This window comes from Dasypus novemcinctus, chromosome 26 (assembly GCF_030445035.2).
Source record: "Dasypus novemcinctus isolate mDasNov1 chromosome 26, mDasNov1.1.hap2, whole genome shotgun sequence".
Taxonomy (NCBI): Eukaryota; Metazoa; Chordata; class Mammalia; order Cingulata; family Dasypodidae; genus Dasypus; species Dasypus novemcinctus.
Window position 1 is genome coordinate 28,653,855 of NC_080698.1, and position 13,547 is coordinate 28,667,401.

At 39.0% G+C, this 13,547-nt stretch overlaps 1 protein-coding gene across 1 annotated transcript in view; it reads right to left on the bottom strand.

Annotated features, from left to right (window-relative positions):
• Positions 1 to 13,547, bottom strand: part of SUCLG2 (succinate-CoA ligase GDP-forming subunit beta) — a 305,148-nt gene that overhangs the window by 9,630 nt on the left and 281,971 nt on the right. Inside the window, exon 10 of the mRNA XM_004457048.5 lies at positions 12,121 to 12,241. Within this exon, the coding sequence (XP_004457105.1) occupies positions 12,121 to 12,241 (121 nt within the window). The remainder of the gene's footprint in view (positions 1 to 12,120; positions 12,242 to 13,547) is intronic.

Genomic DNA, 13,547 nt, shown 5'->3' on the forward strand with positions numbered 1-13,547 from the left:
CCAGTCCCCCAGCAAGTCAGAGGCCAGGATAGGCCTAGAACCCTGGTTTGTCCGAGGACAAAGTCCTTAGCAAGCATGCAGTCCTGTCTTTTAGTGCGAGAAGGAATCCTAGAGATCCTTTTGGATAAGTCTCTTGCTTTTACTCAAGGCAACAGAGGCCCAGAGATGTTAAATAAATTGTTCAGGCTAAACAGCCAGTGGGTGGCAGATATTTAAAGATGACCGACCTGGCATGCTGTCTAGTGTACTAAGTCAGGGCTTGCAAACTATGTCCCTCGGCCAAATCCAGTTTGCTGCCTGCTTTTGAATTGTCCATGAGCAAATAGATTTTACTTTTTTAAAGTTGGGGGGAAAACTCAGAAGAATAGTATTTCATGATACATGAAAATGACATGAAATTCAGATTTCTGTGCCCATAAATAAAGTTTTATTGGAACACAGCCATACTCATTCATTTACATATCGTGGATGACTGTTTTGGCGCTACAGTGGCGGAGCTAAGTAGTTGTGACAGAGACAGTCTGGCCTGCAGAGCCTAAAATATTTGATCCCTGCTGTAAGTAACTGAGTTTATTTTGGGGAGGAGAGAGGAGAGTAGTGGAAACAGCCAAATCCTAATTCCTCCTGAAATATTCCGTACCGATCCCCTTGATCCTCCTCCGTTATTCTCAAGCAACAACCAGATGGAGGAGGTCCGTTTTCTTGGTGACATGTGAATTTAGATAACACATCCCTTGTGTCTTATTGTACTGTTAGAAAGGGAACAGTCCATTGAGACTGAGCGGGAAAGCCCCTGCTGTGTCGGCAACCTCAGCTGCCTAGGATGACGTGCATCCAACACCCAGCGCCTTGCTGGGCACTCTGCAGGCAGCCAACGGCGACCAAATGGCTTTGGCGGAGTTCTGACAAGTGTCCAGATAATAATAATGACAGCTAACATTCATCGAGCCAGGCACTATTCTAAGTTACTTAAAACTCATCTGCTCCTTAACAACAACCCTATGCGTTTACCCTAATTTTTATTCTCATTTTATGGAAGAGAAAACAGAGGTGTTAAAGCTGGCTCTTGTGCCAGCTAGCTGAAGGACCCTGGGAGAGGGGCTGTGGGGCTTTGAGGTTTTAGATTCCTCCTTGGATGAGCGTCTTGTATCTAAGTCACTTGCATTCTTCACATTTCATAAAAATTAAGGATGACAAAATATCCAAGTGGGGCTGTATCATAGGCACAGTTATTGTCCTGGATATTTTCTTCTCCCAGGGGTGAAAAGAAATCCATGCCCAGGACGTGAGCATTAGTTATCTGTATGACGAGAACAGTTTAGGGGTCACCAATTTGAGAGGGCAGGAAGCTGATGGCCAGATCCCTCTCCACAACATTTCAAAGGACAGAGTGCATGTGCTCTTAATCAAGTGAGGCTTACAGCCGAGTCTAACATACATTCACTGAGGACTTATCCTTATGCCCTTGATTTTTTAACCTCTACAAAATGCAAACAATATATTAATATGAACCAAAGGAATGGGAGGCTTTAATGTAAAACTAGAATGGCATGAGCTTCTCTGATAAGATGAGCACATCACCACTCTGTACTCAAGCCTCATCGCTTGCTAGGAAGTGGGCAGTTCTTTTAAAGAAGGAATGTTTTATATATATACCTAAACCTCTGCATGTGGACTTTCCTTTCATCTCTTCCTTGAGTCTTTCAATCCATGGATTCTCTAATTAATGGGTGACTTAAGGACATTTCACACGTAATTTTGATGGTCTAAGACTTTTATGTCAGATGTGTTGATTTTAGAACACAATTGCTGCCTAGGAAGTGATATCACTGTGTACAGTTTTGTACTTTTGTGTGTGAAATGATTAAGTGGACTCCACTGCCAATATTTTCCTTGTGAAGAAGTCAGCTTCCAAAAGGTTAATTTTGCCTGCCAAATTCTTATTTGACTCTAATGGAACATTTCAGAGCTGTGGAGGGAGGAGATTTAGACACAGATAACAGGGAGTGTTCCTAGAATTCTAGCCCTTGCTATTGGCCTCTGTTATACATCAGGGTAAGCAAACTACTGCCCACTTGCCAAATCTATCCCACCGCCTGATTTTATAAAAAAAAAGATTTATTGGAACTCACTATGCCCATTCCTTTATGGACTATCCACGGCTGCATCTGTGCTACAATGGCAGAGCTGAGTAGCTGTGACAGAGAATAAATGGTCCTTTACAGAAAAAGTTTATTGACCCTGCTCTGTACCATCCAAGTTTCTGGAGATGTGTGCCTGGCTCTAATGTGCCAGGCAGAAGATAAGAACCTGGAAGTCATCTGGTGCTTTCCTGGCTTGCATTGCCCATTTCCTGCTTTTGATATGGTGGGCAACATTGCTAAGGGAGAAAATTCTACCTATTCTCCCTTTGAATCAAGAACAAATACTAGGCTCAAGTACCTCCATTTTCCTTTCTTCCATCTGTGGCAGACAACAATCTTTGATCGTAGAACTCTTTTCCATTGAGCTGGGATATAGGCTCAGACTCTTTATGGGCCCAGCACTTCAGGCAGCCACTGCCAATAAAAAGGTGGCACAACATGAAGGCTATTTGTACTACCTGTTGTAAAGCCTTCTTAGGGTATCTTTCTGTTCAGGTGCTGTGCCTGTGTCCCTGACAGTTTCAAGGTGGTGCTCTCTGGAGAGTCTTATTAATAGAATACACCTGTTACCTGTAAAATGATACTGACTAGATCTACCTGTATGTCCCCTACCTGAGAGCAATGTGTTCTGTCTCTTTGATGGATGATCAAATATGACTATGAAGTTTTACATGAGGAAACTAAGGTATAAGGAAATGAATCGACTGGTCATTCGGTAAATTCACATGGAGCCAATAGTGGCGTTCTCATGTTATAGGGCAGGACTCAGGCTATGCCAGTAATAGGGGCGTTCTCACTTTAAAGTCCCTTTCATTACAATTGCCTTACTCAGAGCTTCTGCTCAGGGAAACAACTTAGGGTTCTTCTTTCTGATGGGGCAACCCACTACCTAGACTGGGGTGGACACCTGATCAAAAGGCAGCCCCCTCCTTGGACAGACTAATGCCCTCTGATGTGCGTTAAGGGTTTGTTTCCCTCATGCAGAGAGACACTGATTAGCATAACATTCCTGGCCTCTCTCTTACCTATTAGCCACTCCTCCCTAGGGAGGTGAGTGGTGGAGAGACTTATCTGATGGGAATATATGAAAGGAAAAAGTTGGCATGCATAGCCAAATCCCTTCCTCTTCCCTTCCTTTTAGGGGTATGCTGCTCAGAGTAAGCCCAGGTTACCTGTAGCTTCTTAAGGTTTTTCCCTGGGGATGGGAGTCCTGCCCATGTCCAGCAGTACTTGTGTAAGGCTGCTTATTTCTGGGTTTCTGGTACACAATAAGGCAAACCCTTCGATCTATTCTTTGTCAGTAATGAAAGTGATATTTTGGGCTCCTTAGTCCTTTACCTTATTTCTCACCTGGATCAGAACCCAGATGGGGAAGAATCAGTTGGGGCCTCTCCAAGACCACAACAACACAGCCTGGATGGGCTGATAACAGAGTGATGGTTTTCAGCTAGGCCAACGAGACTGGTCATCTGTGGGGGCTGGACACTAGGGAAGACAGAGGGACCAGGCTGGCCAGGAGCATGAGGCCAAGGGTGCAGAGGCACCAAGAATGAATGTGAAGGCGTGAGAGAACCTTCTGAGACTGAGACTATGTAGGAGAGCTGGAAAGAAGAGTCAAGAGGCTTTCCAGGTTCAATTCCTTTAATGCCTTAGCAATAAACCTCCTTTTATTAACATGGCTGGAGAGTCTCAGATCATTACATCCCCAAATCCCGACATAATGCAGATGCCATCTTTCCTAAAGGAGCCTCGATTCTATGTTACAAGGACTACTTTCTTAAGGTGCTTTAGAAAGCTTTTTCTTGTGTAATACAGTGAACAGCCAACGTGGTATAAATTTCAATTATTTACATGGTCTAGTTAAGAGAGGAAAATGAAAACTCCGAATACCAAATATACTGGATTACGTGCTCATAAATTTATTACATCTAGAAACGCTTTCACTGGCGTTTCTAGACTTTAGGTTAGGTCCCGTGACCTTAGTATATGGTTTAAGTGTAACAAACATTTCAGCATTAAGAGATGTCTATCAACTTGGACAATGGAGAGGATTTTAGGCTTAATGACGGAACAGGAGTCCCTCCAATGTCTTACTTGGTTTAAATTGGAGACAATGAAGTAAATGCTAGGAGGATCTAGGACCGGGACTGCAAAAGGAGAAAAGGGAATTGCCCATAATTAAAGGGAGGAGAGGCAATAGACATGCAAGTGAAGTGAAACTGGTCCAAGAAAAGATATGTCCAAAGGGACAATGAGGAGGAAGGAGATGGAAAGAAGGTGAGTTGTTTCCTCGAGGCAGAAAGCAAGGTGAGGAATGGGGTGTGCAAACAGGGAGCAGAAAAGGCAATGAGAATCAAATAGAGTGAGAGTCAGGCACCAACAGAGAATCCGTCCTCTCCCTCGCCTCCAGGGAGCCGCCTTTCCAATGACAGCAGCAACAGAACTGAAAAGGGGGAAGAAGGGGGGAGGTGTTTCTCACCTTGCAAGGGAACAAGGATTGAGAAAGGAAAGAGAGGATGACAACTTGGGACAGGGTAGAAGTTGGAAACAAGCACTGAGAGAAAACCAACATCTGGAAATGTGCAAAGAGACCAGGAGATGTTGCCAGCAACAGAGCCAGCACCTCTGGCATTCACCAGCCCAGATCATTCTAAGACTCAGTTGGGGTTCCCTTACACTGTGTTTATTCTGGGGTTAAGCTGAAAACTAGGGCTCAAGCATTCTTAATGAAAACTTTTCCAAGCCTGTCACAGTTAATCTACCAAGGCTGCCTTTTAGATAAGAAATAAAGGAATAAGTCTACTCTCATCTCTTGCTTGGTCTTATACCCTAGCATGACTGAAAACTTGCAGAACAGCCTGGCTACAAGTGCATGGACCAAGCTGGAAGCTCTGTGGCTGTTTAAGCCTTTAATTCTCTTAGGATCCACCCTGCCTGCCCTTTAGCAGACCGAACCATCACAAAGCAGTTTTACTCTGCCCACGCTAAAAAGGACACTTGATTTGGATTCCTTTAGATGTAGCTCCAATTTGTCATTATCTCAGAGAGCAAGGGTGAGGAAGGGTTCAGAGAGGAGAGCTGCTGGCACCTTGGTCAACAAAGTAAAAGACATGGAAGGCAAAGCTTCTGAGTTAGAGAGGTTGACATTCTCAACTTCAGAGGGCTCAGATAACATTGGGGCAATGGTAAGGAGGAGGAAGGTAGGAAGGAGGAGGACTGGAAGAAACTCTAGTTTCTCAAGGGGTCTGTCAAAAAAGAAACAAAATATTTACATTGCTAAGCCAAACTTTTTGGCATTGGTGCAAAGGCCAAACTGAGAAGAGTTGGCTAAGAGAAATGGGATCCAGTCTAGAAAGTATTTAGGCACACTGTAATTATTATTATTTTAATGAGTTCAACTTGAAATCATAATGAGCACCTAAAAGAAAAGCCAATTCCTCTTCAGATATGTCTGTGACATAGAAGCTTGTTGTAGATTTAAATAGGACAATAAATAACCAGGAAAAATGAATACTCAAAAAATAAGTCAGTCCTTTTTATGATATGGCCCATTATGAAGTTCCCTAAGATGTTGGTAGTCTCTGGGCCAGAAAAGTAAAATCCAAAGCTCTGGTTAAACACATTTGTACAATGAATATACAAAACTGTCATTAGTAGATGCTTATACGTTTCTTCACTATATTATGAGTTGGGCTGAATCAACTATTTAGGTAATTTTTGTATATATTTCAAAAAGGGGGAAGAAAACAACTAATTTTGGATAATTTGTTCTTTATTCATGCCAGAAACAACTGTCTACAAAATCTAAACTTTCCCCAAATATGTGGTTGTTCAATTCACCCAAGAGTCTTTTAAATAAAAATAATCCTGCACCTCAGCTGCTGAGTTCTGTTCTGATAAGGCAAGCAAATACATGTAATTATAAAGTTACCATTTTCAAAGAGGAGAGTAATCCTTTTTTTACCCACCGGTAAAAGAGCTTGTAATTATTATACAGCTGAGAACAAAGATTTGTCCACAAAATCCCACTAAATCAAGCCTGATTGGATTGATTAAAATTTTTCTCATCAGGACATTTCTAATGCACTGTGTGTGGGCAAATGAGTCTTTGAAAGGTGGGCCACACACTGTTGACACTTACGGCAAAGATCCTGGATCTTCCAAATGCCCACATAACAACCAAGAGGGGCCACATTCTTTATTCACGTGAAATCAATGTTACTAACAAAACAGACTATCTTGATTTGGAAATGCCTGTCATCACAGTCACTAGAAATCTAACATTTATTCAGACTGTAACACAATGTGGTTGAGCACCTGAAACTCAGAAAGCACTTAATAATAAATGTTAGCAATAATAACTGTTTGTCACTGGAATCCAGACTCTGGTCATGTAGAAAATGTTTCTACCAAGCCCGGCTTCTCTGTGCCTCCTGGCTCTGTCACAGATGCGTGGGAAGATGGGCACTCCTCTGTCATCTCACTATCCCTGGCTAGATAAGGAGGTGTGTAATGGGAACATGAACCCGATTTTAGTATTAATCTGAATAATGATGACTTGGAAGCTTACATTAGCAAAAAGAGAAAAAATGTCATGTCAGGTCAACTAGAAACTACACTTGGAGATGTTCAAAATGTTCTTGCCTTTAGTACCACTTTATTTTTCCTCTGTCACCAGAGACAATGAAGAGTTTTCTGTGTAGATAAACAGATGGAAGAAAATCGTACTTTAAGGTTGGGTAAAATAAAACTAAATGTGGGGAGATGTGTGCAATGAGTGGAATTATGTTCCCACTGAAAGGAACGCAAATATAAAACTTAGATTGAAGAAAAGAGGAATTCCCCAGAGGTCCTTGTAGTTAACATGGTTTTTTGGAAGCACTGAGAACCTGATCTTCTGTGAGAAGACTTTTGTTTTTGGTTGGTTTCTCATTTTAACTAGCTGTACTGCAAAGGAACAACTTACAGTGCAGCAAGTCCTGAGTGTGGTCAACTAGGAGTTCAAAATGGGGGTGACTCGTGCATTTACCACACTCTCTCTTGAATCACCCTCTACCTGCCCACAGCTCCATCCACAGTCTCCTATGCAATTCAATCTACCACCATAGTGTCATCACAAATTTGGGTGACTATCATCAAAAAGGACATTTTCCTAGATCTCTATCTAGTTCTCACTTTTGACATTCCCAAGTTGATAAACTCTGCTATCAACCTCTTGGTCACTAGATTTAAAAACGTAAGCTTCCCTCTTTTATCTCTTTTCCTTTTCTAGTTCATCTGTGCGGCAATTTTGCCTGGATTTTGGAGTCTACCTAACAATATGGACTCTGGCTACTAACTTGTTTATATTGTTTTTTGTTTGCTTGCTATTTTTTAAAGATTTATTTCTCCCTCTCCCCCTCATTTGTGCTCACTGTCTGCTCTCTGTGCCTGTCCATCATTTTTAGGAGGCACCAGGAACTAAATCTAGAACCTCCCATGTGGGAAGCATGTGCCCAACTGTTTGAGCCATATCTGCTCCCTATATATTCTGCTTTATAGTCCTTTAGCCATAACACATGGCTGCAAAGCCATTACTCTCTCCATACAGCTTTCTAATACCTACCTAGGTCCCAAGTTTCCATCTTTACCACTGTTATCATCGCAATACCAACTCCCAGGTATGGAAGAGGCCTGATGACTTGTTTCTACTCTTTTTTCTCTTAGGTTCCCTTTTTGTCTCCAATGATTTAATTCTTATTTATCCTTCTAGGTTCAACTTGGAAATTCTCCTTTTACAAGGATTCCATGCTTGTGCACATCTCTAAATATATTATAGAGTAGTCAAAACTGGGTAAGCTTACGAAGCGATATGCCAGTGACAGCAGGCGGAGTCACAACAGGCACTCAGCTTAAGATACACATACTTTACGGGGATCTGCATTGCTGAGCCCATGAAGCACTGGAATGGTTTGCGTTTACTTCCCTTTGAGGGCCTTTATTAATAATACCATCTCCAAATTTTTGCACTTTGCTATCCATGATCAGTGCCAAGGGTACAGTTAGATAAAGCAGAATTCATCTTTCCCTTGTCTATTATGTGGACCTATACAACTTTCAGGTTGGTTTTATATTGGTGTGGGGTTTCTGGTTTCCCAGAAATCAGAAATGGATATCATGTCTCTGGTACTATGATGCTGGATGTGAGAGCCTGTATCTATCTAAGGATGCCAACTTCCACAAGAGGAAGAAAAGAACACCTATGAGAACTCTAGAAGAGAAATAGCAAAAGCTCTTGCCCCTTTTGCTCTCTTGATAAATGTTCCAGGTGCTAATTATAGGATAGGGGTTTTTATGGTGATAGGAGGGTAATGGCAAAGAAGGTCACCATAGATATTTTTAACCTACATCAACTTGGGGACTGTTTCCTCCTTGAGTTCATCTCGAGACAGCACATTCAATTCCCAATGACACTACTGGACATTGTAAGGTCATCAACATTCCTCAAAACAGGCTGATGGTTGTCTGGGATGCCATGATGGCTAGTGCTACTAAAATAGCAGCTGGTGCTATTAGGGCAAACACTTAAAATTGTATATATATTCTTATATTGTAATTTTTTGTTTTTGTTTCTCTAGTTATTGTTTTTAACTGAGATAATTTCTTATATTTCTGCACATCCTCTTTAATGTCTAAAGCTCAGCAACTATACAAAGTATTTGTTAATATATTAATAAGTTAAAAACCACAGAGGCATATAGCTTTTAAAGGCATTAAACTAAAAGTTGTGAATGCAACTGCCTAACAAATTTTGAAATTTCAAAGCTCTTCTTAGTTGCTCAGATAGACCTTTGAAACAGCCAGCAGAGATTATTAAAGGAGTTTATGAAGGAATGTGGCATTTTGCATTATTTCAACATGTACCATCCAGGTATTATTAGAGATCGCCTAATACTCCTGGAATATTAAACATAATGTGAAAGTGAGAGAAGTGCTTCTTTTAATCTTTTGAGAAAAATTAAAAGTGGGGTAACATTCTTTTCATATTCATGAAGAGCTTTTTCAGATTAGGGCTGGGAATACACAAGCAACGAATAATTATGGGCCTTGCTGACCACCAAGGCACATGGACGATCATCAGAAAGTTCCACGATAGCATGCACTCATTTCTGGTCACTGCCATGTGATAGATGCTAGCTAGTCTCATTTGCCTATAGGGATATGCTCTCCTTTAAAACATGAAGAAGTTGACTTTTAGAATCTCAGGGGCATTGGTCAGTTTGATCCTGAGAAGAGCCTGACACCAATATTTTAATCACAATTATACCAACACTAATAAACTGTTTACTTCTTGACCAAGTTCTTTTCAGGGCAGCTTTGCTAATTGCTTTTCTTTTATTGAAATTATTTCTATTGGGATCAACTATGTTTTATTCACACTGTTATGAAGATTTAATTTATTGATACATTTTAATGTCCATATTAAGTTTTGCCAAATAGAGCATCTATTTTGAATTTTCTTTTTTTAAAAAAATTTATTGTGTAACATACACAACACAAAATTTCGCATTTTAAACATTTCCACGTATACAATTCAGTGATATTAATTATATTCACAGTTTTGTGTTACCATCACCATCAACAATTATACCAAAGTGTGTGCATTATCTAAAGTAGAAACTCTGACCTATTAGGTATTAACTTCTTCCTCCCCACCACCTGTTAGTTGCTGGTAACCTGTTATCTACTTTATGAATTTGCTTATTCTAGGTATTTCATATAAATGAAACTATACAAAATTTGTCCTTTTGTGTTTGGCTTATTTCACTCAGCATAATGTCTTCAAGGTTCATTCATTTTGTCACATACATCAGAACTTCATTCCTTTTTATGGGTGAACAATATACCATCATTGTGTGTATATATACCACATTTTGTTTATTAATTTCTTGGTCGATGGGCACTTGGGTTACTCTGGTGAGCAATATCTGTTTAAATCCCTACTTTCAATTTGTTAAAAACATATACGTAGGAGGGGAATTGCTGAGTTACATGGTGGTTCTGTCTAACTTTCTGATCACCACCAAACTGTTTTCCACAGTGGCTGCACGGTTTTCTATTTTCTTTTGTGATCATTGTTTCTATTAGGTCCATGCTGTGTAGATCTGAGTTTGTGAGGCAGAGAATATCAGGGAGGGAGGGAGAAAGGAGAGTGGCAGAGAATGAGAGAAGAAAGAGATGCTAAAAAGAAGCAAACAGAGACAAAGAGGCTGCAGTCGTCTAGAGTACTGACTCCAAAAGATGGGGATACATAGCAGGGTCAAAATATCCCTGGAGGTTATTTTCAGGAGAAGAAGGTCTCTAGGGAAGTACAGCACCAGCACAGAGGTTGGGGAAATTACACTTTCCGAGGCACTATACTGTTGAAATATACTCAAGGGGACTGCTTGATTACTGCAATCTGAATTTGTTGATGATGTGGACAGGGTTTTGGATAGTCTTCACATTAAAAAGTCTGTTTTTATTTCTCTACAACAGTTTGGTTCTCCAAGTATGTTTCAAAGAACTCTGGGGTTTCCTGGGATATAACTATTTCAGAGTAATAATAAAATAACAATACCGTGCTGCCATTTGTACTGATGGAGCTAAAGCAATGGTGGGTAAAACTGTGGACTGACACCTTACCACACATCAAGGCAGTGGCATCAAACTGTACTAGCAGTCACTGTATTTTTCACCATCACACATCTCTATGCACGTTGTAAAGAAATTGCCAATTTCAAGTAAGAATATCCTTGGTGAACAGTAAAACTATTAATTTTGTTAAACTTCAACCCTTGAGTACATACATGTCTTTTTAATATTTTGTGTGACCAAATGGGAAACAGGCATTTATTTGTATTTATGCAGCACTTTTGCGGCATGATGAATTGCAATGGTTTTTCTGAGGAAATTCATTGGTGCAATGGTTTGAATAGTGAGCTAAACTACCTATTTTTTTCCATGGAACATAATTTTTACTTGAAAGTAAAATGTTCAAATTTTTTGTTTAGATTTGGTTATTTGGCAGTCATTTTCTTGAAAATGAATAAAGTGAATGTCAATTTAAGGAAAACTGACAGTTTTATGGCTAATGATAAATTTTGCACTTTCAAGTGAAAATTTGAAATTTGGGAAAACTTGTAAACTTGACAGCTTTCCAACACTTAAAGAGGCTCTTCTGATGAGATCTGTGGTGGTATTAACATACTGGATTTTTAAAAAATATTTTCATATGTTGAAATATGTCATCCTTAGAAGATGTGTGTAACCCAATATTTTCCAAATGATTAATTCATGATGTTATTAAAAAAAACAGGTAAATGGTCCATTTAATTTGCAAAACAGACCAGCAGATAATTCGGCCAGATATTAAAAGGATTTGTAAAAATGCTGAACAATGCTGTTATTCTTACTAAAATTTAAGAAGATAGTTATTTTTGCATAAAATATGATTTTTATGGTAATATATAATAGTTTTTAGTTTTATAAAATTAATAAATATAAAAAATGTTTCACATAGTTATACCAAGTACTAAACGATTAGTCAATTAAATTAATAAATATTGATACATAAAAGCCAAAATATACCCATCTGTTTGGGGTCCTCAATTTTAACAGGTAAAGTCCTAAGACCAAAAGTTTCAGAACTACTGCTCTCCCATGATGAACAATTCTTGAAGCAACATTTCTCAGTTATTTTTATCAGAGAACACTAATTTAATGGAATGATTCCTATAACGGGGCTTGAAAATTTGGAGAAACACAACACATGCCATTCTTGGGAGAGTTGTAATCTATATTAGCCTGTCAGAAGCTATCAGAATTAATGCTGTATTGCATTTGCTTCATCTTATTATCCAGTGCTCCTTTAGGTTATTTTGGGAAGTTGGTGAGCCCAGAACATGCTGGTTTTAGGTAAGGGGAAATGGCACAGTGCAAATCTATCATAACTTACCTTCAAGCCGGACCACGAGGGGTACTTTGAGTTCTAGCTCCCGGCAGGCTTTGGTGATGCCATTTGCAATGATGGCACAGTTCACAATTCCTCCAAAGATATTGACGAGGATGGCTTCAACCTGGAGCCAAAAACAGGAAGTTGTCCATCAAAACGCTAACAGTGGATATTCTGAAAATTACTGGCTAAAGAACGGAGACAATTTTTTAAAAATTCCTTGGGTGTTTTTTTCTTTTTCTTTTCTTTTTGACATAGAGCATAAACTATAAAACAAAAGCCTCAGTTAACATAAAGGTGAAATTTAGTACTGAATTAATAATTGTCAGTATGTAACATTACCATGTTAACCCCTATTATACCATCAACCACTCCCATGAACTCAAAATAAATTCAATCAGCATGTATTTGTCTATTTATTATATATTATCTTCTGATTTTTCTTTCAGTGTTCTTTTTACAAGTATTCATTTAAAATTTCATGCACTTTTATCTTTTCTCCCTATAGTTTATACTTAAATTTTTATCTGTCATGGTGCCTCATATAGTATTTCAAAACTAGAATTTATTATTTGTTGTTTTGTATTAATAAGCAAAGATTCAAACTTTGCTATGTATCCTTACTACCTCTTTGATTTGTTAGAACTATATACTCAAAAGTTAGATAGTTTAATTATCTTAGGTAACAACCTTCTTGATTAAAATAATAAAAAAATGGACCCCCTGAAAAAGAGATACAAGCTCATACCACATGAAAGGATATAAGAAAAGCCAAGCCACTGACTGGAATTTTCCAGAAATGCAAATTTAAACCTATCATCTTAACCTGTTTGTACATATTCCATATTCAAAGATGTGTGGGCTGAAAAAAATTGTACTTGTCCTGACTTGACAAATAGAAAGAAGAAAATCCTTTATAATTAATATGAAGAATGAGGTAATGAAGAGAATTCATTACCCAGATTAATTGATAAACCCCACATAAAATGGCTATTCATCAAGTTGGAGGCATCAAAATTCCAACAATGGAGTCACAATTAAATTATGCTGCTCTAATTGCAAAGCATATATGTATGTACTGCATGCCATTTTAAAATCCCATTATTTCAATATATAAATCAACTCCACAAAACATATGAGAAAAAAAACCATTTGTACAACACTTAACTATTTAGAATGTGCCATTACGTGAACTATTACTTTTATTTTAATCTTTACCAGAGCCCTGTTCAGTAAATATGGTGATGATTAGCTCGCTGTAGCTGATTAAGAAATTCAGAGAATTAACACTAAGTGTCTGAGCTCCCGTAGCTCACACACAGCAGTGACGGGGCTCAAGGTCACTTCCTCAGGTTGTCTACTGGTTCCACTCAAGGCAGCTGTTAAAGCTGGGACCTTGGGCAAGTTACATAAGCCCTCTTGAACAGAGT